Genomic DNA, 26,720 nt, shown 5'->3' with positions numbered 1-26,720 from the left:
TGGAGAACGTTTTGAGTAAGTTTATAAGTAGTAAATAACTCTCTCATCAAATCGATTTTATAAGACAAATTTAGATTATAAATTTTTTCATGATATCAGAGTCTTTTATAAGACTAATTGGGACTCATACTATTTACTCCGCAATAAGAATCAGAAAAAATACTAACATGCAAGTATAAGAGGGATGTCAATAAATAAATCCCACTTTAACTATAGACAAGGTATTGAGTCCCATATCTAAATATAGTGTTAAGTATGTTTATAAGCAATGAGCAATTATATCTCATTAAATCAGTTTTATGAAATAAATTAGACTTATAAATTTATTCAAATCATACTTAGTGGTCCTAATTGGGTCCAGACTACTTGAGTGCCATCGGACTTGATCTCTCTTTGGAGACAATAATACCCTTGTTCACTTTCAAAAAATTCTGATCTCATTTTATTTTAATTATTACAATATTTTTAAATTCTTATATAAAATAAAATAAATAATTTAACTTTTTTAAATTTTATTATAAAATTAAAATAAATAATTTAATTTTTTAAAATTTATATATTAAAATAATATATTTTAATAATATTTTATTTAATTTTTAATTTTAATTTCAATTTATTCCATCTCTTTTTTAAAAATAATTGAGGCCGTGTCTAGGCCAGATTAGGCCCCCTTTTTGGCAGTTGAGGGCCATTAATTACTTGCAATCAGTCCGAAGACTGTTGGAGGGCCTACCGCCTGCCTCTTCATGGTCCAGCATGTTCCAGAACGGGGCTCGCTCATCCACGCCTACCTATATTTCAGTTTTGTTTTTTGTTTGTTTTTATGCGGTATTGTTTGTCGTTTCTTTTTCCTTTCATCAGTACTAGGTTCGATGCGTGTCGCAGCTGGAGATCTTAATTTCTCGCCACAAATATACCATTCTGAAGCGTCTGGCTCTCCATTTCCGCAATTGAAAGCCGAAGTGCCCCCTCCTACCCCTTTCGTGATCTCGATTTTCCGCAGGAAGAAGTACCTAGGGTTAGGGTTCAAAGGCGACGGAAAGAGTGTGAAGAGCGAAAGAGAGGAATGGGAAGGGGAAAGGTGCAGCTGAAGAGAATTGAGGACAAGAGCAGTCGGCAAGTGACTTTCTCGAAGCGGAAGGGCGGGCTGATGAAGAAGGCTCGAGAGCTCGGAGTGCTGTGCGACGTGGAGGTGGCGCTCATGATCTTCTCCGACCAAGGCAGGCTCTATGAGTTCTCTAGCGCCGAGAGGTTGGCCTTTCTTGAACTTTCACACACGCTCCCCCCATCTTCAAATAAAATGCAAAAGGTCCTTTCTTAAATGTTTGAGCTCGCAGTACTCGCTTTTGAAACGCTTGTCTAATCTTTCTGTGCTCTGTGCTCTGTGCTCTGTTTCTGATAAAAAGAAAAAAAAAATATCTTAGCTTCGAGAGTCGGACATCTAGAAAATATCTTCCTTCCTCAAAGATAAGATATTATTTGCGCCGCATCTTCATACGTGTTCCGCTATCTCCTGCTGCTTACCAGTACCAATACGAAACCCTAGTTTGACGGAGCCCTCTACGCTGGTTGGAAAATGGGTCTAACCCGCTTGATCACTAGTCAAGTCGGGTTGCTCATATTCCCTAGATGGATCAGCTTCCTGTCGGTGGCTGATATGCTTATTAAGTCATGCCTGTAATTTTATTGTTCAATGTTTTTTTATTTTTTTGCAATATGCTATTGTTGTGCCTTTCAGACTTTTTATCATGAACATGCGAACATGCGTAACTTGTGTGGCTTTCCAGGCCAATCAGCTTGTAATTTTTGGATTTTGATCTTGTACATGAAATTATCATATTGCGTGCTTATTGTCCTTGCCTAGTTGAATTCCTTTATAATTTAGTAATAAATAATATATGCTCAAATTCGTTTATAATTAATTAACAGAATATAAATTTGTATAGACTGTGATTAAAAAAATTTATAAATTTGGAATTTAATTACTTATGTACGTTTATACACAATTTAAATAGATCGCGTGCCCATCACAAATTATCTAAATTATTGTCGAAGAAGTGCAATTCCTACGACTTGTTTATCTATTCTTTCTAGGACACTTTTATTTCACACGTAAATTGTCAGCCAATAAAGGTCGTTTCTTTTAGCATCTATGTCCTCGTAAGTAGGCTTTTTCATTTTGAGTTGGACACGTCCATGGACTCCGTTAACCCGGGCTCTTCTTTTTTCTTTAGTTCAAGGCCCAATATTGTAGTTGCCTATCAAATAAGGCGTTACTCTTCATAGCATTTGTCTCTTTTTAACATGAGCGATATTCGGGGATCGAATTCTGACACCTCAGACCCCTTGCTGGGGAAAAAAAAAAACTAATGCTATTTATAGTGAATGGCAATGGCAATGTACAAATATGGCTTTTTGTGCCATTTGTTGACAGTGTGACTATATTGTATAATTGCAAGGGAATGTCAGCTTGGAAAATCATCTTTTAAGCTTCGTGTGATTGATCAGTATATAAAAAAAAAGGTGTTAACCATCCTATGCAGGCGGGTAGACCCAACACCTCGTAACCATCTAGGCAGGATGGCTCAAATTACCCTCGGCCCTCTCACACAGTGCCTCAACCAGATCCGCTCAACAGATAGGTGGGCTAGGTTTGGTATTTGCCCTGGGCTTCGAATTACTTTGGTGTTCAATAGGACCAACCTAGGGTTTCTAACCCACAAAAGGAAAAAAAAAAAAAAAAAAAAAAAAAAAAAAGATGGGAGAAGTTGAGAGGGATTACGTCTACAATGTTAGTAACCTTGTCGAAGTTTAAATTTACAAAAACAATAGGTTATTAATGAGAATTTTTTTTCTCGGTAAATAAGATTTTAGTAATCGTAGGAATAGCCAAAAGCCCAAGTACAATGATTATATACAAGAGCAATGTCTAGGAGTGATATTCTACTAATACAAGAAATTCATGGATGTTCATGCCATTAAAATATATTATAATTGACCATTGGAGCAAGTTGTTAAACAAGAAGGTTCTAAGTTTATCCAATGACCGTTCTCAATCATAGAAACTTCGCTCGCTTCTCTCCCTTCAAAGACACCACCATAGTCTGATTAGAACCAGCTTCCAAATTGTGGCAATCTGAGAAGTGCCTTGGAGACCTCTCTATGAAACAGGTCAATCATCCTTCTTGGCATCACCCAAACCATACCCAATTTGCAAAAAAGGCATTCCACAAAGTCATGACAATCTTACAATGACTTAATAGATGATCAACGGATTCTCCACTCTTTTTACACAAACAATACCAATCCAAGACTATGATTCGCCGTTTCCTTAGGTTATCAGTAGTGAGAATCTTCTCCAAAGAAACTATCCATACAAATAAGATTGCCTTTAAGGGAGCTTTTGTCTTCCAAATGCTCTTGCACGGGAATGAATTTACATTATGCTTAGAGATGGATTGGTAGAAAGAGTTTATGGTGAACTTCCCTTTTGCCAAGGGTCACCGAAAAAGCTTGTTTTCACCCTCACCCCTCGTAAGACCAAAATATATTAGATTGTAAGATTTAGAGATGGCAAGTCTGTCCATGTTTGGAAATCATATGCCATGGCGGTGGTTTTGAGGCAGAGTGCAGTTCTGCCATGGAAACAAAGGAGGAAGCTACTGGTCCTTACCCAGTGGACACGGAGCATTCTTGATAGTGGTAAAAAGTTGGGAGAGGTAGAAGGCGTGTTTTGGGCTGTCAAAGCACAACTTTCTGGTGTACTAGAAGAAGTTTCCTTATTAATGCAAAAGGTTGATATGGGACTGAGCTAGGTGACTACAACACCCACAGCTTTAGCTCTGTGGGTTCCTAAAGACGCCATTCCTAAATTGGGAAGAAACGGGACCATGGCTTGTGGGGTCAAAGGATGGGGCGGGCTTGGGTCCACAATCCCAACCACCTTTAATTCGTTCACGAGCTTCGAGCCCACAACCCACTAACCCTAATACCCAAGTCTCATGACCCACTTCGAGCCCACGAAAGACTCGTTCACAGGCAAAGATTAGTGGGAGTTTGGACGAGCTTCGAGCCCAGCCCATCAGCCCCAAAAGTAAGCCTTTGGCTATTTCTCGCCCACGAGCTTTGAGCCCGTGTCCACTCTCAAGCGATGCAAGCCCACGGGAATTACGGGCACCCAAGTAGTGTGGTGTGGGTGGACAAACCGATACCTTGGTTAACTCCGACCAGAGGTTTAACTCGCTGATGGCCTCCCTGGCCATCTCGTCGGCACAGAAATCGTCGACGAACATGGAGGTCGCATTGGATTTGGGTGGGCAACACCCAAAGGCCTCTCTTGAGCTTTTTTCCCTCGTGGAGGCCGCTCAAACAGACTTCATCAGTGGTTCTCAGGCCACCGATTCCTCCCTACTGCCACCAAAAGGGCCGATGGTCACCCATGACCACTCTGCTCCTATTTTGGAACTACTCCCTGTCGTTGATGGTAGATCTAGCGACAGGGAGTAGTTCTCAGGCCACAGAAATCGTCGACGAACATGGAGGTCGCATTGGATTTGGGTGGGCAACACCCAAAGGCCTCTCTTGAGCTTTTTTCCCTCGTGGAGGCCGCTCGAACGGACTTCATCGGTGGTTCTCAGGCCACCGGTTCCTCCCTACTGCCACCAAAAGGGCCGATGGTCACCCACGACCACTCTGCTCCTATTTTGGAACTACTCCCTGTTGTTGATGGTAGATCTAGCGACATGAAGATGCTATTTTCATTGGGGCCAACCACGGGAGATGCTCCCGATGCTTCTCAACACACGTTGGGCTTCTCTAAGTCACTCTCTAGGATCCTGGGAACTGAGTTGGAAGAGGTTGACAACTCCTCTTTGGATGGGAGTTCATCGGATGAAGGGACACCTTACGAATCAGACCTACTGCTATTATGCAGGGAACTTGGGGTAGACACACTCACAACTGATTTGTATGAACCCGGGGATATGCCCAGTCCTCTGTGCTCATTGCCACCAATAGCCCCATCGGTTGATCCTCAAGTAAATTGGATCTTCCAGAAGGTTAAGGATATGAGTCACTGTTTAGGGATGTCTTGTGAGGGTTATGAGGATCAGCTGCAAGCTCTCCTCATTGCAATAAAATTAGGCCAACCATTACTTGTTAGATCAGCGATGAAGAAGGATAGAGAGCTTAAGAGACTTGCTTGCTCTATAAATTATGATGTACGGGAGGGTAGCGCGTGCAGGAGACGTCACAAGGATAGGGTAAATTTTGGTGATCCATGAAACTCAAGATTCTTTCATAGAACGTTCGTGGTTTGAATGACCCGAACAAGCGCCTTAAAGTGAAGAACTTATTATGGGATTGGAAAGTGGATATCATCTGTTTGCAGGAGAGAAAACTAAAATTTATCGACAGGCACATCATCAGAAATTTGTGGAATTGCCCTTATGCAAGATGGACCACCCTCGCTTCTAAGGGTGCTTCAAGGGGTATTCATTTAATGTGGGACAAGAGAGCAGTCAACTTCGTGGAGGATTGCGTCGGGGAATTTTCATTAGCATGGTCTTTCTCGAATGTGGATGATGACTTTATTTGGGGTTTTGTAGGAGTTTACAAGCCAAATGATAATAGTAGCAGAAAACTTCTCTGGGATGAGTTAGCTTGTAGTTGGTGGGATATTCCTTGGTGATTTCAATATCACTCGGTTTCCGAGTAAGAGGTCAAGGGTTTCTAGTATGGGCTCAGCTATGGCTGACTTCTCAGCCCTTCTTTTTGATTTAGACTTGGAGGATCTTCCTTTGGCAGGGGGAGACTCACTTGGTCAAACAGGGCCTGGTCGAGATTGGATAGGTTCATTCTCTCTTTCCTGGAAGACTCACTTTCCCACTTTGTGTCAGAAGCGGCTCCTTCAACTTTTCTCGGATCATTTTTCCCTATTACTAGATTGTGGAGGTCTTCAGGAGGGACGAAGATACTTTAAGCTTGAGAACATGTGGTTAAAGGTGGACGGGTTTGTTGAAAAAATCCACTCGTGGTGGGCCTCTTATCAACTCACAGGCACTTCTAGTTTTGTTCTAGCCGGGAAGCTTAAAGTATTGAAGAATGATCTCAGAAAATGGAATTTGAAAGTCTTTAGGAATATCAATGACTAGCGGGAAAAACTCTTTACGGAGTTACAACAACTTGATGAGAGAGAAGCGAAAATGACATTATTGATTGAGGATAGGACAAGAAGATTGATTGTAGTCGATGAGCTGGACAAAATACCCTCATGGAGGAAATCTTGTGGAGGCAAAAATCACGGGCCCTTTGGTTAAAGGAATGGGATAGGAGTACAAAGTTTTTTCATAGGATCGCAAACTCCCATAGAAGGAACAATGCTATAGAGGTCCTCCATGAGGAGGGTAGGGTTATATCGAGTAGAGATGATATTAAGAACCATAGTGTCTATTCCTATGAGAAGCTTTTGATAGAGCAGTACTTTTGGAGACCCAAGACGGACAGTCTAGTTTTTGATTCCATCGATCACACAACCGCGGCCTGGTTGGAGAGGCCTTTAAGGAAGACAAGGTGCTTAATGTGGTAAATTGTATGAACAAAAATAAAACCCCAGGACCAGATGGCTTGCCAATGGCTTATTTTCACACCTGTTGGGAAATTGTTAAAGAGGATATAATGAAGGTTATTTTGGAATTTCACTCTTTTATGAAATTTGAGAAGAGCTTTAATGTCTCTTTCATTGCTCTCATTCCCAAGAGAGCAAGGTCGGTGAAAGTGATTGATTTTCAACATATAAGTTTGATAAGTGGGGTTTACAAGATGATCTTTAAAGTCTTAGCGAAGCGGTTGAGCGAGGTCATAGGGAAGATCATCTTGAAGTCACAAAACGCCTTTGTGAAATGAAGGCAAATATTAGACTCGGTCCTCATTGCTAACGAATGTCTGGAGAGTAGATTCAGAACCGACATTCTAGGTATCTATATCTTGTGTAAACTGGATATGGAAAAGGCATCTGATCATGTGAAATGGGACTTTTTGTTGTATATTCTAGGTAGGTATGGCTTTGGGACAATATGGTGTCAGTGGATCAAGCACTGTATTACAACTGTCAGATTCTCTATTTTGATCAGTGGCAATCCGGAAGGCTTCTTCAACAGCTCTCGGGGATTGAGACAAGGGGATCCATTATCTCCGCTTTTATTCATCCTTGTCATGGACGTACTAAGCAGAATGTTGGACAGGGTAGTGGTTACGGGCTTCATCTCGGGTTATTCGGTGGGTGGTTCTACACATGGAAGTTTGATTGTTTCTCATCTTCTATTCACCTTCACCGATGATACGTTGATTTTTTGTGATCCAAATCTAGATCAAATTTGCTCCCTCAGAGCACTCCTTTGCTTTGAAGCTGTATCTAGCCTCAAGGTGAACTTATCTAAGTTGGAAGTAGTTCCCGTTGGCTCGGTCAACAACTTAGGGGAGGTGGCTGCCATCTTGGAATACAAGGTCACATCCTTGCCAATGAAATACCTTGGACTCCCTTTGGGGGCTCTCATAATTCTAAGGTAATGTGGGTAGGAATTGTGGAGAAAATTGAAGGCAAACTAGTGAGATGGAAGAGAATCTACTTGTCTAAGGGTGGAAGAATCACACTTATTAAGAGTACGTTATCCAATCTCCCAACGTATTTCCTTTCATTATTTCCAGTGCCTGCAGGGGTTTCGAATAGGTGGGAAAAGATCTTTCGTGACTTCTTTTGGGAAGGGCTAGAGAATACAAAGAAATTCCATTTGATCAAATTGGAAAAAGTATGCACCTCGTTATCTTGGATGGAAGAGAATCTACTTGTCTAAGGGTGGAAGAATCACACTTATTAAGAGTACGTTATCCAATCTCCCAACGTATTTCCTTTCATTATTTCCAGTGCCTGCAGGGGTTTCGAATAGGTGGGAAAAGATCTTTCGTGACTTCTTTTGGGAAGGGCTAGAGAATACAAAGAAATTCCATTTGATCAAATTGGAAAAAGTATGCACCTCGTTATCTTGTGGCGGTTTGGGCCTAAGAAATTTGAAAACCTTCAACAAAGCACTTCTCAGGAAATGGTTATGGCGCTTTCATTTCGAGGGAGATGCTCTTTGGAAAAGTATTTTAGAAATCAAATATGAGAGTGTATGGGGAGGGTGGTGCTCAATTGAAGTTAGAGGGGCTTATGGCGTGGGAGTTTGGAAAAATATCCGGAAGGGCTGGGATGATTTTCTCGACAATTGCAGGTTAGAGGTGGGAAGGGGCACGCGGACAAAATTTTGGCATGATTATTGATGTGGAGATGTGATCTTGAAAAACACTTTCCTCTCTCTTTATAGGATCATGTTGGATCAAGGTTCTTCTGTGGCTGATAATATGCACAATAATTCTGACTTCATTACTTGGTCTATGACATTCGCTAGAGCTGTACAAAACTGGGAGATGGGAGACATCACTGAGTTCTATAGAGTGCTATATTTACTTTGGACTTGCACAAGGAACAAGAAATTTTCAATTCGTTCATATCACAAAGTCTTGTCGACCCACTCCTTCAATGCTTTTCCTTGGAAGAGCATTTGGAGGAGCAATGTTCTCCTCAAAGTCGCTTTCTTCGGTTGGGTGGCCTCCCATGGTAAAATCTTAACAATCGACAAATTAAGAAAATGTGGAATATACGTAATGGACCGGTGCTACATGTGCAGACGTAACGGCGAATCAGCGGATCACCTTCTCCTTCATTGCGAAGTAGTTAAGGATTTGTGGGATGCAATCTTCTCAAGACTTGGCATTGCATAGGTCATGCCCAAGAGGGTGATAGACCTATTGTCTTATTGGCAAAGGATTAGGGGCAATCACCAGATTGTTGCTGTATGGAAGATGATACCTTTATGTCTAATGTGGTGCACATGGAACGAAAGAAATGGCTGCTATTTTGAGGATAGGGAATGCTCCCCGAACAACTTTAGGGACTTTTTCTTTCATATTTTGTTGCTTTGGGCCCCTTCTATTGCATGGAATGGAACGGGTCTTAATGATTTGTATGCTACTATCCGTAGCACGTAGTTTTGTAATTAAACTTTTTCTTGTATACTTCTTGTGTATTCGGGCTCATCCTATTTACGTGAATCAATAAAACTTCTTTTTACCTATAAAAAAAGAAGATTCAAAGATTGTTTCAACTTCCAGATCATGGACAGTTCTAAAAAATGTAATATTCCACTAGGAAGTATCTTTAGATTGGTCAAGGAGGCCTGCAATTGAAGCTTCCTTTATTCTTTATTCTTTTTCTTTATGTCGGGGAACCTCTCCAAGGCAGAGCCCTTTGGACCCACCCCTGTAGAGAGGCTTCCCTTATTCTTTCTATACCAAAGAAATCGGAATAAGCTTTCTTAAGTGCTCTTTCACCGCATCATATTTCATACCAGAACTTAATTCGGGTCCTATTACCCACCTCCAAATGGGTAAATCTAGAAAATTAAGTCAGTCCACGTTGAATGTGCTTCCAGAGCCCCACTCCATAGGACTGAAACCAACCTCCCCATGCTCTTCCATACTTCAAGTCTAAAACTATTCTCCACAAAGCTCCATGTTCTATGGGATATCTCCATAGCCATTTTCCCGATTTTTGGTTGAATATTCTTTAGATATTAAAGTCCATTTCCCATGCGAAAAAAGGTAGAAATGTTACTAAATTATGAAACTCACCGCGTTCCATCAATTCGACATGATTTTTACATCTAATAAACTGTTTTTGCTCAAAGTTCTGATTCCTAGATGTATTTAAAGGATTAGAAAATTAATTAGACGTGATTTATTAAGATAATAGCTATAAAGAAACTTCTAGGAGTTGGCTGAAGTGGTAAAAGTTTTGGGTTCGTGAGTATGCTCCCTTTAAGTCTAAAATTCAAATCCCTTTGGGTGCAAATAATCTCTAAAGGTCATTGAATTAAAGAATTTTCTCCTTAAGTTATCTGATGTACACTTATAGAAAACACCTTGTTGAGAGCCTATATACCATCAGAATTAGTCGGGACACCATTCTCAAACACCCAGTACCAATCAAGAAATAACTATAAAGTAAAACTATATACATTTCAAGGTGTTTAGAAAATCACAAATTGAACTCAATTTCTCACTATTATAATTGTTTAGCTACTAAACATCTTTTATAGGTAATAAAGAAGTTTTATTAAAAAGATGTAAGCATAGCCTAAATACACAACACGTATACAAGAGAAATATCTCACTAGGATTTATAGCTAAGGTAATAATTATCTAGACCATTAAAATATATAGCCCCGGCACAAAGGAATGAAGTTTTAAAAAAGAAAACTTTCAGCTCATCTATTGTCCTCTTGCAATCTTTAAAACTTCTGTTGTTCTTTCCTGAAATGCACCAGCGTATATAAAGAAGCCATCTTCCATATTGATGCCACTTTTGGATTGCCTTGGAGGCCTCTTCAGGTTGCTAGAAAATCCCTCAGACTTCTAGGCATATCCATAATACTCCAACTCCCTCAAAAAAGTTATCCTTCATGGTCTTGCCTACCTGGCAGTGTAGAAACAGATAATGTACCGTTTCACCATTCTTCTTATATATGTAAACACCAATCCAAGTTCTCTATTTTCTCGGATTATCTATAGTAAGTATCTTTTTTTAAAGAAGCTGTCCAAACATAAAATATTGCTTTCAAAAGAGCTTTAATCTTCCATATATTCCTCTACAAAAAAGTATTCACGCCATGACTAGTCAAGATTTAGTAGACTACGTAAATCTACCTTTTCTTGGAAGGGCTATAACTGAACTTGTTTATAATTCATACTATCGCTCTTATAGAACACAATAAAGTAAAGAACTTAGTTTTCATTTGGATATACAGATAAAATGAGATAGTATGAGATAAGAAATTTGTTAATAGTAGTGAGATAATTTGTGAATAGTAGTGAAATGGTTTGAGTTAAGATGTTTTATGGAGTTTTGAGAAAGGTGAGAGAAAAAGTTGAATAAAATATTATAAAATTAAAATATTGTTAGAATATTGTTTTTGTTTTGAGATTTAAAAAAATAGAATTGTTTTTTGTGTTTTGCTTGGAAGTTTAAAAAAGTTATAATAATTAGATAATGATTAGATGAAAAAGTTGAAAATTTGAAATTAAAAAGTGTTTGTGTTTGAATGGTATTTGGATGTTGGGATGAGATAAGATAAGATGTGTTCGGACCATCTATGAAACCAAATGGGGCCTTAGTCACCACATCCAAGTCTCAATCCTTTACTACTTTGGTGAAATCAACATTTCAATAATGAGAGCCTCCAGTGAAATCCACGAGCTCACCTACTGAATCATTCTTTGCCCATGGCTATTTAACATTTTTGTGTGACTAACTCATGTTAGTCTGACTAACTCATATCAGTTGTTACATTGGAAATTTATGTGATTTAAAGCATTGTAAGTTCTTAGAATATAACATATCGAACAAGAGACTCTTACTTTTATCATACAATACTGAAAATCCTCTTATGATTGAGAGTCTTCATGCGCCAAAGCCATACAAAAGCGGGCTCTTTCACGCCCTCAATTATATATATGCCTTGACCAAGCATGGATGCCATCCTAGTTGCATCTAATGAACTTACAGAACTCCCTTGCTCCACTTTGAAAATATTCAAGAACTCATCATCTTTATTGAAATTGCTATCTTACAGACCCAACCAACTTGATCTATTTTTAACCTTTATATGAGATTTTAATATAGGGTTCACATAAAGGAGACACACTCAACTTTCCTAAACCCTAAGCGCAATAATCATATAATCCTTGGCTTGACATGACAGCTCTAGTGATAAGTTTGAATGTAATACATTTTCTGACATAAAATGAACTAGAAAAACTACTACTTTCTTCCTTGTCTAGCCGGAACCTTTTGAAATAATTTTTAAATATGCACTTTTAGTATAGGTTCGTCTAGACATCTAGAATATTTTAAATTATTTATAAATAGTATTGAAATAATTTGTGAATAATAATAAAATTGTTTGATTTAAAAATTTTTATTGAGTTTTGAGAAAAGAAAGAGAAAAAATGAATAAAAATATTATAAAGTTAAAAACTCATTTGAATATAATTTTTTAATATTATTTTGTTTTAAAATTTGAAAAAATTGTTTCGTCTTTTATGTTTTGTTTGGAAGTTTTGAAAAGTTGTTTTGTGTTTGGATAATAATTAGCTAATGATTAGATAAAAAATTTGAAGATTTAAAATTGAAAAGTGTTTTGTATTAAAATAACGTTTGAAAAGAAATATACGAGAATACCTCAGTTTCTAAACCCATTATCAATACCTGGAACAATCCAAATGCAAAAGTCACACTTTCTACAGTACTCTTATGCTCATACACTCAAAACACATTCATGTTACAGCCAAATCTCGTCACTGTGCCCTTCGGCTTGGCCATTGGCTGAACAGAGACCACTCAAGCCCTCATCAACCAACCAGCCAACACACACTAGGCAGAGGTAGATTTAATTACGTGAAATGACCACTTATCTGAAAAGCTTAAACAGATAAGAAGAGGTAAATTTAATCATTTATATTTATTTTAACAATTTTATCCTCATTGCCTAGAGAAACACAGTGAAAAAGAATACTAAAAGCTCATCCATTATCCTCTCTCGATCTTCAAAATTTCAATCATTTCTCTTCTTCCAAATGCACCACAATAACCATATGGATGCAATCTTCCATATTGCTACTATTTGTGTTTTACCATATAATCCCCTCCAGTTTGCTAGGAAGTTCTCTAATCTTCCAAGCATGATCCATGCTAGACCCATTCTAATAAAGAAATCATCCCATAGGGATTACAGGTAGCTTATAGTGTAATAACAAGTGACGCATAGTTTCTTTAGTTTTCTTACACATTAATACCAATCCATCACAATGATTTCTTATTTTGTGAGAATCTTCCTTAGTAATGTTGTCCAAACAAAGAAAATTGCTTTCAAAGGCTCCTTTGCGAGTATTCTTTTGGTGTTGGGTCCTGCATGGTATGTTTACAAGGTGACATTGAGATTTATATCATTTCAGAGAGCTTCAATTATAAAAGTAACCATTTCTTTTGAAGTACAGCACATATTTGTCAACTGCATTTTTGGTCATGGCAATTATAGTAGTAAAGCTGGTGTCAAGCCCCATATGGGATGTTACAAGGTGAAATTGATGTCATTTCGGGGAGCTTCAATTTAATGTTAACTATTCCTTTAGAGTATAGCTAACTCATATGTGGCAATTAGCGCATTCCTGGATCATGACAATTATAGAATTAGATTCAATCTAGTAATACCATGCGGCACGAAGGCAATCATAGAATTAGATTCGATCTAGAAATACCATGTGGCACTAAGGCACTATATCATTCGGGTTTTGAAGAATGCCAACTAGACTTTATAAGTTGTTCTAAATAACTGCAATCTAAAGTAGTTCAACTATATCCATATGTTATGGTCATTCTACCACTTCTGTTTTAGGTAAAACCAAACACTATATAGAGTACACTTCATGTCAAGTTTCTTTCCAACTTTTAATCACCTCCTCTAGTAAGAATTCCAACATCATTTAAATTTAAATTTAAAATATTAAAAGGAAAACGGATCAAGATTGCCTTAAAGTTTTTCCTGAACTTGAAGGTTTCAATTGTCTTTATTGAACATTAGTAATGTTTGAAAATTTCACACAGCCAATAGTAACTTTTGTAGGATTTATTTCATGTGTCTATCACTCTCCTACTTTTTTTTAATAGGTAATAGTAAATTTTATTGATATAAGAGGCATTGCACGAGTATACTAGTGGTATACGAAAAACATGCCTTATTATAATTAAGTACTAGTAAGAGTTACTAGCAAATCATGAAGGTTATCTGTATTATAAATAATGGACGAAGCCCAAGAAAGAAGTGTATTGTAGAAAAATCATTTCAGTTCAGCCATGTAATGCTCCATATCTTCAAAGTACCTCTTGTTTCCCTCCAACCACACGCACTACGTAATGTAATGAGGGATCATTCTCCACACAGCAGCGATTTGGATATTTCTCTGGATACTTTTTCAGCAACACATAAAATTTCTAACATTTCCAGGCATGACCCATGCCTCTCATATCCTATTAAAGGTCTTATTCCATTAACATTGGGCCACTTCACGGTATAATAAGAGATGATCAACTGATTTCCTATCACTCTTACACATATAACACTAATCTGAAATCTGAAATAATGGGACCACGTTTTTTCAGATTATTCGATATGAGAATCTGCCCAATAGATGCTGTCCAAACGAAGAAATGATCTTAGTTTTAAACCTCTCTAGTTTTGATTAAAACTTGAAAGGATTTCTGTCCAAATACTTACAAATTATTGTCAAGAGTTTTAAATATACTCCTCAACTACGGTTCATCCTCCCAAATGAAAATTTTTACTGAGTCGTACGCAAGCCAGATTTGTACTCCAAATTCTAAGTACAAAGATGACATTAGCCCCTATTTAAAATAAAAATAACATCAGTGCCCTCTCCTAGCAAAATATGAAAAAATGGCAACGATGGGAGTCATGACCATTGCTTATGAAGCCACCATGGTAGCCTTCTGTGGCCAGCTTCATGGTGTGGTTGCTAATATATATTTATATATATATTTATATATATTATTTTGAAAGGGTGCTAATTATGTTAATTCGACCATAGGTAAAAGGTACAGAACGTACTTCCTAAATGATGCCTAAATCTAAGTCGGGGCAATTTGGAATAAAAAGTACAAAAAGTTGGATTTATGGGCTGAATTCTAATGTGTTATAGGTTGTAAAGGGTTTTTAACAAGTTACCCTAACTTTTACTTTGTCTAATTTTTAACCTTGTTGATGAAGCAAAAGTCACTTTTGACCTTGAATCTACTTCCAAGTATATAAGACGACACGAACTCTTATTTGATACTCTTAGCCTAAATGTCATCAGCAAAAAGCAGATGACAAATTGAGGAAACTATCATACTACCCACATGGAAACCGACTAATGGGCCCTCTCCAGTTCCAGTTGCCTCTTTTTCTAAGGTTCTTATTTCTGTTATACGTCTAATATCTAATCCGAGGTACGGACCTATGAAAAGAAATCATAAAAGGCCGGGGGACAAACAATCTCCAAATTCCTCTGCCTTAGTTCAAGCTTTTAAAGAGACTTTATATGAGTTCCAGGCTTCGGGTCAAATGATGAGTCTACATACCCTCCATGAGAATAGGGTAGTACTGGACTAGGTTTTTCGCTCAAACATCATGGGAGAAAAAAAGAATATACGCAATTTCCCGTGTCTCATCTATTTGTTCATTATTAAGTAAAAGGTTTGAGCACTTGTTATACAGGAATTTCTTTTATTGCTTTCCAGGCAGCTGTATTATTTTGTGGTGAAATTCTTTCACGACAGTGCTGAACAATTTCAAAACTCCCATCTATATTAACTCTTGACCATTATAGCATCTAGAGAGAGAGATGTTAGGCAACCAGGTTTTTATTAAGATATTAAATAAATAATACAATCTACATTTTCTTATTAGTTTAAACTTTTAAACAAGTGGTCATTTCACATAATATCAGATCAGAGGTCTTAAATTTGAACATTGACTCTACGCTCTATCCTATTTAATTAAATATTTCACTTATTAGGCCACCCATTGAGAGAGAGTCTGGCCCACACATGAGTGAAAGTGTTTAGATATAAAATAAATAATAAAATCTACATCTTCCTATCAGTTTAAGCTTTTATGATAAGTGGTGATTTCCCAGTTTTTGCTTCACATATCTAATTTTGTGAACCCGGAGTCAGATCATCTAATTCTTGTTTGAAAAGAATAGAGCATATTTTTTTGTTATGCTTTGGGTTTTAATACATAATCGTGCAATCTGGAAATTGCATAATGAATGTATTAACCTTTTCTTCTGATTGCAGGTCTGTAGAGTTGCTTAACTTCATTTAGACTTGGTTATCTTGCAAAAAGGACTGCATGATGGAAAATGGCTGTTTGTCTACCACCTAAGAAATCAATGCATGAGATTGTTCCTTTCTTCTTTTTTTTAGCTTTGTTTATCAGTGGAAAAGTGGAAGTCGTGGTCTGAAACTATAGTTAGAAAGGGAAAAAGATTCTTATTTGATTGAACTTCATAGAAGTTCCACAGCCTTGAGAACTGTGATTTTAGTATTGAAGATAATATGTGTTCTTGCTTTAAGCAAAAATATTCACAAAGTCTGTCTATGAAGACTAAGAATAGTAAGGAAATCAGTCATGTTTAAACTGGATTCTCTCCAAAACTGCTGTAACGTGCACTTGCTTGAAATTCGACATTCAACAATGTAAGAGACACTGCTTCTCAAAATTGATGAAACACCATAAATTTTGACCATATATCAAGTTGCAAGGTGTAGAAGTCCCTCGGAAATTAGAAATGCCTTATTGAAGTTAATGGATTTATAGGTACCGATCAAGAATCATGCCGTAATTTCATTAAATGAAATGCTTAAAGATTATGACATTAGCCTTTTAGCAGATTGTTAACTTGGTTAGCATAGTGCTACTTTAGATATGACCCAAAATACACATAAATGCATACTTACATATATATCTTCAAATAATCATGAGAGCTCAAATAAAAGATTATAAATATATATTTTTTTGATAAACAAGATTTCCAAGATACATCAATTGCAATCAATTTGTCTCAACTCTTTAACTCTGGGACACTCTGTTATTAGGGGCTCATATATAGTGTTAGTGGTGTCCCCTGGGTCATTATTATGGGGGTGATCATGACAGTATTAATAGCTTAGTCCTTGTCCTTGAGAATGTACTTCTTGTGTCCTTGGATATAAATTTAGGTGACGCCTTTTTAATTGGAAAAATAAAAACAGTTTGGTTCTTGAGGAGTTTGTTTTTGGCATTGTTTTAGTTGTACTGTTATTGGTAGCGTTTTGAACTTCAGAGAGAACTGTCTTGCGCACTTAGAACACTCTCAATGTATTATGCAAACTGCACATGAATCTAAAATGGCAAACGATTTTTTGAGAAAACACACTTTCTCGATCATGCAAACCAAATGCAAAATCCACTTTTGCTATAGTTTCACTCTGCCTTTGCGTTGACACTGGATGCATAGATTTTTTTTCATTTATTAGTTTCTCCCTTTCTCATTGTCTTTTATTTTATTTTACTGTAGAAGAACTCTCCTTCATTCATGGAAATAATTTTTCGTTGCATATGATAAAGGTCAAAGTATCTTCATTAACAAAGTAGGCTACATGGTCTGGAAATCATTAAATTCATTACACATACATATTCATTATACATTACTTTGAAACATTAATAATTTAGTGTATTTTGTTTACTTCATTTGTTATTAAAGTAACTAATGGTTTGGGGACAATGCAAAAATTGAAGAATTGTGTGACATTGAAAATTTGTTGGTAGTTAGAGAGGGAAAATATAATTTTTTAAATAAAGAATGTTTAATTGATATAGAAATAAATTAATCTGGTATAGAGTTCATTTAAAAATTATTAGCTAAAATAAATAAAGTAGCTTTTACTTAGTTATTTTAGATAAAAATACACATGATCCAATTAGAGTCTTAACTCTTAAGCCGAAGGCTATATAGAGCTTAGGCACAAGACTTGTTTTGATTTAGATATGAGGTAAGATGGTTTTAGATGAAAATTGAAAGTTAAATAACATATTGTTAGAATATTTTTTTTTTTATTATTATTATTTTGGGATTTAAAAAAAAGTTAAATTGTTTATTATATTTTAATGATAAAATGATATGAGAAGAAACACTCTTTGAATCCAAACAAACTCTAAGAGAAGGCAATCAGACACGGCTTTCTTATTTAAACATGACTATATTAACACCCTACCTATTAAGAATCAGATAGGAGACATCTAGATGGTGAAAAGCCATAGACGCTCCCTCGAGTTTGGTTTGAACCATAGCTTAAACCTCTCTCACTAGAAAATCCAATGAATCCATACATGACTAATGTCAATAGTCTAAAGTGAATTCATATTCATATTCAAACCTAGAGCCCAATATATGCCAAACTAGTGGAGAGTAACATATTGAAGTAAATGTCTAATCATTTTGGTGTTTTGGGTCAGATCCTTAGGCACATGACCATGCTGTTTTCTGGTCCCCTCCTTTTATTTGAATTATTGGTGAACACAAAACCATATAATGAAACTATAAAACAACGATATTTACTCTATTTAGGGTGGAAAAAATATATATTTAGCATTACTTAATTACTAAAACTGTTAAATGATTAAAAAGAAGAAGTTAAATTAGCAGTTTGGGCACGTTTGGTATGCAGAGTGGTCATTCATAATTTAGGAATATGAATATTCATCCCGATTCATAGAAGTGTGTATCATTGTGTCTGGAAGCAAAAGGATCTCTAATCAAATGAGACAAGAAATTACTAATAAAGTTTTAAGGATAAGTTCCCTGTTTTTTTTATTGTTTGTGGTAATTTACACGTGAACCTACTACTCTCAATTCACTTTTTTATTCTTCACTATGTTCTCATAGGAGTAGATGTCATTTGAACTAGAATTTATTAACAATTAACCAATTAATACAACATTTTTATTCTAAAAAATGAAGAATCTAAAAGAACCAGAACCGACAGAATTCATGTCTTGTAACTAGAAAATTTAATAAGCATTACTCTATACATACACAAAATAATATATTGCTAGTGAGGTTGCATTCAATTCTTCTGACATCTTGGATTGGATCGATATGGAATTGGTCTGCCTTCAATTCATCTGTATCGCTGCCACGCTCGCCATCACCCTACATGCAGCCTCTTTCAGTACGATGATAAGTAGCTGTTGTGGTGTAGGGCTATAAACGGGTTTAAGGTACAACCATGGGAGTTGAAAGGAACACTTACCATGAAGTCAACAAGGAATTAAAGCTTAAAAAACAGTGTCTTGACTCTTGGACTAAGAGATAGCGGCTTGCCCTGATTCATTCCAAGACTTTAATTTGGTTGAGCAAAAATCAAGCTAATTTATTTCAACACAGATAATATGAAATGGCCTTTAGATTTGTACAACCAGGTTGTTACCATTTTAAGGACCGCTGCATGTCCAGTTAATACATACATAAAATAATCTGGCTCAACATAAAAGGCACCGTACAGTGGAAGACTTGACTGCTGATGTCAGTAGTGTCATACAAGTTACCAGCACAAGGATATCCTAAAGTACAAAGGTCACCGAAATCTCAGTTTTCAAAGAGCACATTACATGACTGCGATTGACATTATAGTAATTGTTGTTATTTTTCTATGCATTCAAGTTTTATTGATATGAGAAACTATGACATTATCAATTCTTTTCTTTCATTATGCAACGCTCATGATGCAGTCTTGGAAACATCCTCGAGCGGTATAGGAGACATGTAGAGGAAGAAATCGCTGTCCGCAGGAGTTCTGAGCTAGAAAAGGTAAGCCATAATCCGTTCAATGCTTTTTAGAGGTCTCCAATTCTAGAAAAGAAAATTGAAGCTTCACCTTGGACCTTGCACAAACAGTTGCTATTACATATTTAAATACATGGAAGATCCTGAATTAGGAACTCAATTGATCGTAATTTCATTTACGTGTGCTAAAAGGAGATTTTGATTACCTTTTGTGGAAGATTTTCCATAATTCAGCTATAACATTTAATTTATTTTGATATTGTGTTGATCACAATTAATTTTCCACACTACCAAGATTCTATATTTCTATTTCAATTCTACATCAGACAATTTATTTTTCAGAAAGACTGGGTTGTGTAATGACTCATGGAGGACAGAACAGGATATGGTACTAAGCTGTGGACATGGAACACAGCATTGTCAATAACACAGCATTGTCAATGCTAATAGGAAGATGACAATGATTAAGATGAGAGTTTCTCTTTCCCAGGCATTGAAAAATTGATTGCTTCAATCCTGTTACAGTCTTATATGATAATTCTGCAAAATATTTTTCCCTGTTAAATGATTTTCTTATCTCGAAATCTATGGTTCTTAACTTCTAAACATCTTCATTTAATATTTTGATGCTATTCTTTATAATTTTCCTCTCTTACCCACTTTTTCCTTATCATTCAGAGGAATCATGCTGACTGCCCTGGTCTTGAGATGGGCGCTAGGCCACTGGAAATGATACAAAGGTAACATCTTTCAGGTCCATATACATGTGTGCTGCAATTGGCACGGTAGGAATAAATAACCCATGTTACAGGGAAAACAAAAGGTGCTTCTTTTACATGATTCAAAGACAACATCTTGGAGACCAGTTCCCTTTTTGACATGATATTCTCCCAAACTAACGATCCTCTGTTAGCATGCACAAACCCTAGTTGCTCATTAACATAAGATCTTTGAGGCCCAAGTAGAAGTGCTTCAATTAACCAGATAATTGCATTCATTTTCATGCTTCTGGCAGGTACCTTGAAGAACAGAATATTCAAGAGAAAACCTTGATAGAACTCACTCACTTAGAGATAGAACTGGATGAGATATTGAGAGAAACCAGATTCAGAAAGGTCAATTCTTACAAGATACCTTTTTTTTCCTTCAAGTTGAATATCAGAGTTGAATAGCTAAACCTGTGATCAGTGACTAGCTGTAGCCTTGAGATATCATCAAATCAATGGTCAAAATCAATGAAAGCAAAGAAGATAGAAATTAGATTTGTCATATGGTGGTGCTCTCATATTGGAATAGATAATAAAGAAATTGATCCGATGCTCTAAGATATATTCGAGCATATATCATAGATGGTCATGGACTCTTGGTTTAGAAGTTCATCTAACAGTTTCTAATAGGAGAATATTGAAAACCATCAGAAAATGAGATAAGATGGCAGTAAAATATTCCGAAGAGAATTAAAAGAAACACCAACGAATTGAAACACATAAACCATCATTAATCCACATAACTGAATAATAGAAAAATTCTTCACATTTCTTTTGAGATGATATGCACCGGTATTTGGAATATAATTAATAACTCAATGCCAAAAGGGCAAAACCCAAGTCTAAAAATATTACACAACAGAAGCACCTAAAAAAGTATTAGTTTTTAGCCTAAATGTATTTTTTGGTCGGTGAGAATGGCCTCTTTACATTAACTCGTTTTCTCATAGCTTACCAACCATACAGAATCATGTCTTGTCCTCTGGTACAAGTCCATTTTTGCTTAACTCGGGAAAGGAAAAATAATAAAGAGGAAAATAACAGATACCCAAGAGTCTTGCAACTACACACTGCTTGTGCCATCTACTTTGATCATCTTGAGATTTCAGAGTAATTCCACATGGTGTGATTCTATTAACTCTATCCATTTCTCACCAACAGTCTTTAGATATAATGGAATGTCAACACGTGACTCACGCGACGCAGGTTGCTTTGAACATTCTCACTACCCCTGCAGAAGGAACAATCATTTACCATTCCCTAAATTCACGTGCTGATTTGAACTTTTAGTATGCGTCCCTTGGCCAGTTGTGTAGCACGTCAGTTACATCTCATTTCCATGAGAACTTTCTTCAGAAGTAGTAATTCTTCCTTTCTCTATTATCAGAGTTTGTATAAATGGTCTGCTTAATCCAGTCACTCACTCGGAAGAAAACTATGATCAACCCTCTGTTAGTTTGGAGAGGTGGGGATACATCTTAATGAGAGAGAAAACAGGCCATATTGATCTAGTATCAGAAGGTTCTAAGTAGCCTAAGGCAGACATTGCCCTTTCCCAGTCATGCTTCATGTATGGTGGCATCTTCTAAAATCCATGACTGCATTGGATTCCCTCTTGCCATTGAGTGTAATAGCTTTATTACATACCAACCATAGCTCAAATAGCTTATCAAAATACCATTCCACCCAGGAAGTTTCACACACTTGATTATATGTTCAATACCATCTAATAATTAGACACCACTAACCAAAGGGATGCTCTATGGTTTATGGAAACGAAAAGGCTGCTTAGTTCTAGGTTTTTTTTTTTTTTTTTTTTTTTTTTTTTTAACCTTTTGTTCATCAGCTGTTAACTCTATCAAGTATTTGCGCCTTTTTTTCCATTCTTTGGATAAAATAATCATTATAACTTAGAGCTGACTGGGAAAGATTTTGCAGACTTGAATTTAGGATTCTATAGACTTGGAGTAATTAATCATTATTAACAAACTTGAATTCAGTTAGTTTAAAGAATAAAGAAAACTTTAAACGAAGACACCTATCTAAAGTTGAAGCCAAGAAACTAGACTCTTGTCGTTGTCAGAATGAATGGATCCATCTACACTATACAAGCACATCTGAAAATCCCATAAGATTAAATGTGTTGAAAATTTGAGTTTAGAGCGTCTCTTAACACCTATATGGGGCTGAAATTATCTTATATTGAAGAACATCAGATGCATTTGGTTCATTATCAATTTTAATGTCTTTATATTCATTTTTAAGCTAGCTATGTGCACGATAAATGAGTGTGGAATACTCATAAGTTTGAATGGTAAACAGACACAGCTAATGATTGAAGCTATAAAAGCGCACTACGAAGAGGTATGCCCTTCTAACTCTTTGCGGATGTGAAACATGATGCATTTATAAGTAAATCCAGCGACAAACATAAGAACAAAACTTGACATAGCTTTCATGGAGCATTTAAGAAAAGGTTTCTAAACTCCTTCAGCATACTTCCTTAGAAAATCAATAACTTGTGTTCAAGTAGAGATTGAACGGATAACTCTTGGTGAATGTGATCCTACATTGTCTGAAACTCTTTTATAATGACTCTAGGGTGCTGTAACTGTAATCTTAACTAGTATTTTTGAAGTAAATGCAAATGTGGCTAGTGCTTTTATTAGATCATTTACGAATGTTGATAGCATCAATCTCAGCTAAAAGTGTAGAATTTGAGTTGTGCCACAATGAAATGGCATGACGAGATTTAGGAATTTGAGTAAGGGAAGTTGTAACACGTTATATCTGTTAGAGGGTGGTGAATGAACTTCCGTATTGAGCATTATTTGCAAAATCTGATCCAACTGTAGTAGTCTATTAATTGGTAGATGCATATATGATGTTTACAATTAATAGATTCATTTATCCCACAATGATGCTAAAGCCATTGTGATATTAGAAAAATTGTGCAGCTTTATCCACCACTAGAATAGTCTAGGATCATCAAGTACAGAAGTAGATAAAAGATTGAGAAGATCCTCTCCATCTTACACATGCATGCTATGTTGATATAGGGACACGGAGCATGGATGGGGGAGGGGATTTTGATTTGGTGGTGGAAGTAATTCGGATGCTGATTATGGTGGAGAGTCGGGGCAGCCATGAAAAGTAGAAAAAATGTTCATCAACACTTCCACACATGACTGGATAATTATATACCTCCCATATCTCATATACCTCCTGTGACATTATCTCTTAATCTTTGAACCCCTCCGGATTGGCTCAAGTGGTAAGAGCCTTTGCCTTGGTGGTACACTCCCTCTAGTCTAAGGTTTGAACCCTTGGCTGCAAACAAATTCTAGGAGCTGTCATACTGGGAAAATTCCCTTGAATTACCTAAGGTGTACTTTCGAGAAACTCGTTACCGAGGGTCCGTACACCCTTGTAATTAGTCAAGACTTTGTTCCAGATACCCGGCACCAATATTGAAAAAAAAAAAAAAAAAAAAATGAACCTCTGAATTTAAAAATTAAAAAAAAAAATAGAAATGATTCAAGAGTTATGGATAGTGTCATGTCAGTACAATAGAATAAAAATGAGATAGGGTGCAGTACATAGCAATTTCCATGCTAAGGATGGGCAGTATCATCAAACCGATGTCTCCAACCTATGACCCTTGTGTAACACATGATCGAGGTATTTAAACACCTTGTAACCTGAGTACTGCCAAATATAAGTGGTTAATACAGCAAGTGAATTTGGAATCAGCTTTAAAGTAAAGCGATAATTTACATGGTATATCAAGACCCACTTGTAGACCTGCATCCCAACAAGTGCTATGTAGCTTACACTGAATTCTTAGTTTGTGAGGAAGGTCTAATATTGTGGCCATGATTTGCTGTGCGAAGTGCTAATAATCCTATTGTGTATGCGTGCATTACATGAATTTGAAATGACAGTTTCTAATGGCTCAATAATACAAATATATAGCATGGATCATCACAAAACAGAAGCAGCTTTTTACAAACAGAAGGTTGCAAATCATTCATCGTGCAATGTTGAAATAATCCTTTTTAACAACATCTGCAATATATTAATGAACAGGAAAAGCAGCTGAGAGAAGAGAAGACACTGATGGAGGAGGAGGTATGTAGCTAGAGAAAGAAAGAAATCTGAGAGAACTTTACTCAAACGAGTTTTTGTGTAATCTGGCTGAGCTCTGTATGTGTGTGTCGTGGCCTCAGATGGTAGCAATGATGAGTGAGAACCATGTCCTGAGACTGGAACTGGAGCCCAACAACGCCCGTGCCCCTCCACTCCAAGAAACCTTGCTTAATCTGTTTTGACCTAAAACTGTCACTGTTTTCTTGGAACTCAAGAAGTTGTCTTCCTACCCCCAAGTTCCGAAGAATTCCACGTGTCACTTTCTGACTCTCTGAAAAGCTGCATGTCCACCCGACCTCCTATATAGCTTTGGATTCTTTATTGGGTGGCTGTCATTCTCTATTGATGTAGATTTATTATATGTTATCTTAGTGGCTTCCGTGCAAGTAACATGTTCGTGTTGTTTTTTTAAAAAATATATATGTACATCTATGGAATATTAATAACAATTAAAAATAATAATAATGTGTGTAACACACTTTGTAATATGTTTCTCTTCGGTTTTAAGACATAATGTTTGTTTATATTAAGGATAGACATTAGAATACCTCTCTCTCTTCCTTAAAAAAATATATAGATTAGGATAAATGCATACTGTTGTCTTATTACTACTTCTATGTTAATATAGTAAAAAAATATATTCATCATTTATTTTCTCATCATCCTCTCATCATTTCATAACTTGGCATTAAGTTTATAAGTGAAATATAATAAATAATTTTCAATCATTTAATGTCATATCATAAGATGATGAGAAGATAATAAAAATTGAGATGATGAATAACATTATTGTAGTTTTAATTAGATAGTTTACTAATATAGAGTGAGTAACTGTTAATTGATATCTCTTTTTAACCTCTGTTTTTAAAAAAATTAAGAGAAGTTTTAATTCTCCAATTTTCAATCTTTAATATTAACTATTTAAAACTAATATGTAATAAAATAATTTTTAAAAATTGTGATAGATTCGTTTGCTTTGCTCTGCTTTATTTTTTCCATGATCATCCACCTTCTTAATTTACCCCTCCCATTTCCCCACTACCCTACCTTCGGCCGTGGAGGTGGGGCTTTCCTCCTCCGGACAGCCATTGAAGATGTCTCCCGCCTCTTTCAGCTCCTTTTTTTCTTCGACGATTTCAGTGGCTCTTCGGACCGGCATTGGTATTGGCGTTCGTCTTGATCTTACAGATACTTCGCTAGGATTGTATCCAATTTGTCCGAATTTCTGTTTGCCCAGCCGCCTCACACAAGATTGTGCCTGGTAACAACCTCTCCATCGTTTTTACTATTTCTTTTCTTCTGTTTCTTTTTGTTTTGGTATAGTTTGTTTCTTTATCATGATCATACTGATTTGGCTCTGATTTCTTTTTTCCTCTTCCTAATTTATTTGGTTATGCTTTTTGTTTATACAATTTAGCTATTACCATTAGAGTTACTAATTTGGATTTTTGGATTACATGTACGTGTGAGTCGAGCCGATAACTATGCGTGAGTTCCTGATAGTGATACAGAAATTTTTAGAATTTAATTCTCAACGCAAACACACACCAACATGAACTCTGACCCGTAATGTTAAGTTTAATTGTGTTTGCGTGTTGATTTTGTCTGGATCGATAGTCGTTGAAGAGGTTGGTATGATTTTTCTTTTTATTTCAATAAATAAATGTTGTCTGCCTAAGCAGTAAATCATGGAATGCCAGCTTTGCTGGGGGGAAGGGAGGCTCCCAGGTTCTTGCCGGGTATCTACCCTACAACAGAAAAGACAAGGAAAATATTTCGTTGTAAAAAGTCTTTTTTCGTTGACATGTAGTTGCAGCATGATTTTCATTTTTCTGGTAACCCCTTTTTTTCTCAGTTGTATGTCTTTGGTGTTATCATTCGTAAAGAATCTGCAGTTGCAATTATATGGGTCCCTGCAAATAATATCTGTGTCGTCCAATGCTTTCGATAATTTGTTTGGGTTTGCGAGGTTTCTTGTTCTTCCCTGCACTAGACTGTTTTAGTATAGGCTTTTTAATACTTGCTTATTATTATTATTATTATTGAAAAGTATTTGAGTTAGATTTTATAAAAAAAAAAATTATAAACTGACATAACTTCTTATGATACGTTAGATCTAGTACTACTTAACAATAAAAATAATTTTACAATATGACGTATTATATCAAGTCACGTTAATTTGTGAATTCATTTTTATAAAATCTTCTTAAAACTAAACATTTATCTTATTATTATTATTATTATTAATTTTAATAAATTCCCAAG

At 36.2% G+C, this 26,720-nt stretch overlaps 1 protein-coding gene and 1 long non-coding RNA gene across 3 annotated transcripts; one reads left to right on the top strand and one right to left on the bottom strand.

Annotated features, from left to right (window-relative positions):
* Window positions 1–769: 769 nt before the first annotated feature.
* On the top strand, window positions 770–24,941 carry LOC122308194 (truncated transcription factor CAULIFLOWER A-like). 2 transcript variants are annotated; one of them, XM_043121393.1, is made up of 7 exons: window positions 779–1,251; window positions 19,485–19,563; window positions 20,218–20,279; window positions 20,555–20,654; window positions 22,629–22,670; window positions 24,396–24,437; window positions 24,536–24,941. In XM_043121393.1, exons 1-7 carry the CDS (start codon window positions 1,067–1,069, stop codon window positions 24,635–24,637), a joined length of 612 nt encoding a protein of 203 aa, XP_042977327.1. In that variant the 5' UTR covers window positions 779–1,066; the 3' UTR covers window positions 24,638–24,941. The 2 variants fall into 2 exon arrangements, with proteins under 2 accessions (XP_042977328.1, XP_042977327.1); XM_043121394.1 differs by lacking the exon at window positions 22,629–22,670 and having other exon boundaries at window positions 770–1,251.
* LOC122308202 lies at window positions 20,175–24,615 on the bottom strand. The gene is made up of 2 exons (XR_006241948.1): window positions 24,479–24,615; window positions 20,175–20,741 (listed from the first exon to the last, which is right to left on the bottom strand). It is a non-coding gene; the product is annotated as an uncharacterized LOC122308202 (long non-coding RNA).
* Window positions 24,942–26,720: the final 1,779 nt, after the last annotated feature.

The sequence above is a fragment of the Carya illinoinensis genome, chromosome 4 (assembly GCF_018687715.1).
Source record: "Carya illinoinensis cultivar Pawnee chromosome 4, C.illinoinensisPawnee_v1, whole genome shotgun sequence".
Lineage (NCBI taxonomy): Eukaryota > Viridiplantae > Streptophyta > Magnoliopsida > Fagales > Juglandaceae > Carya > Carya illinoinensis.
This window is presented reverse-complemented; position numbering and strand designations above follow the sequence as displayed.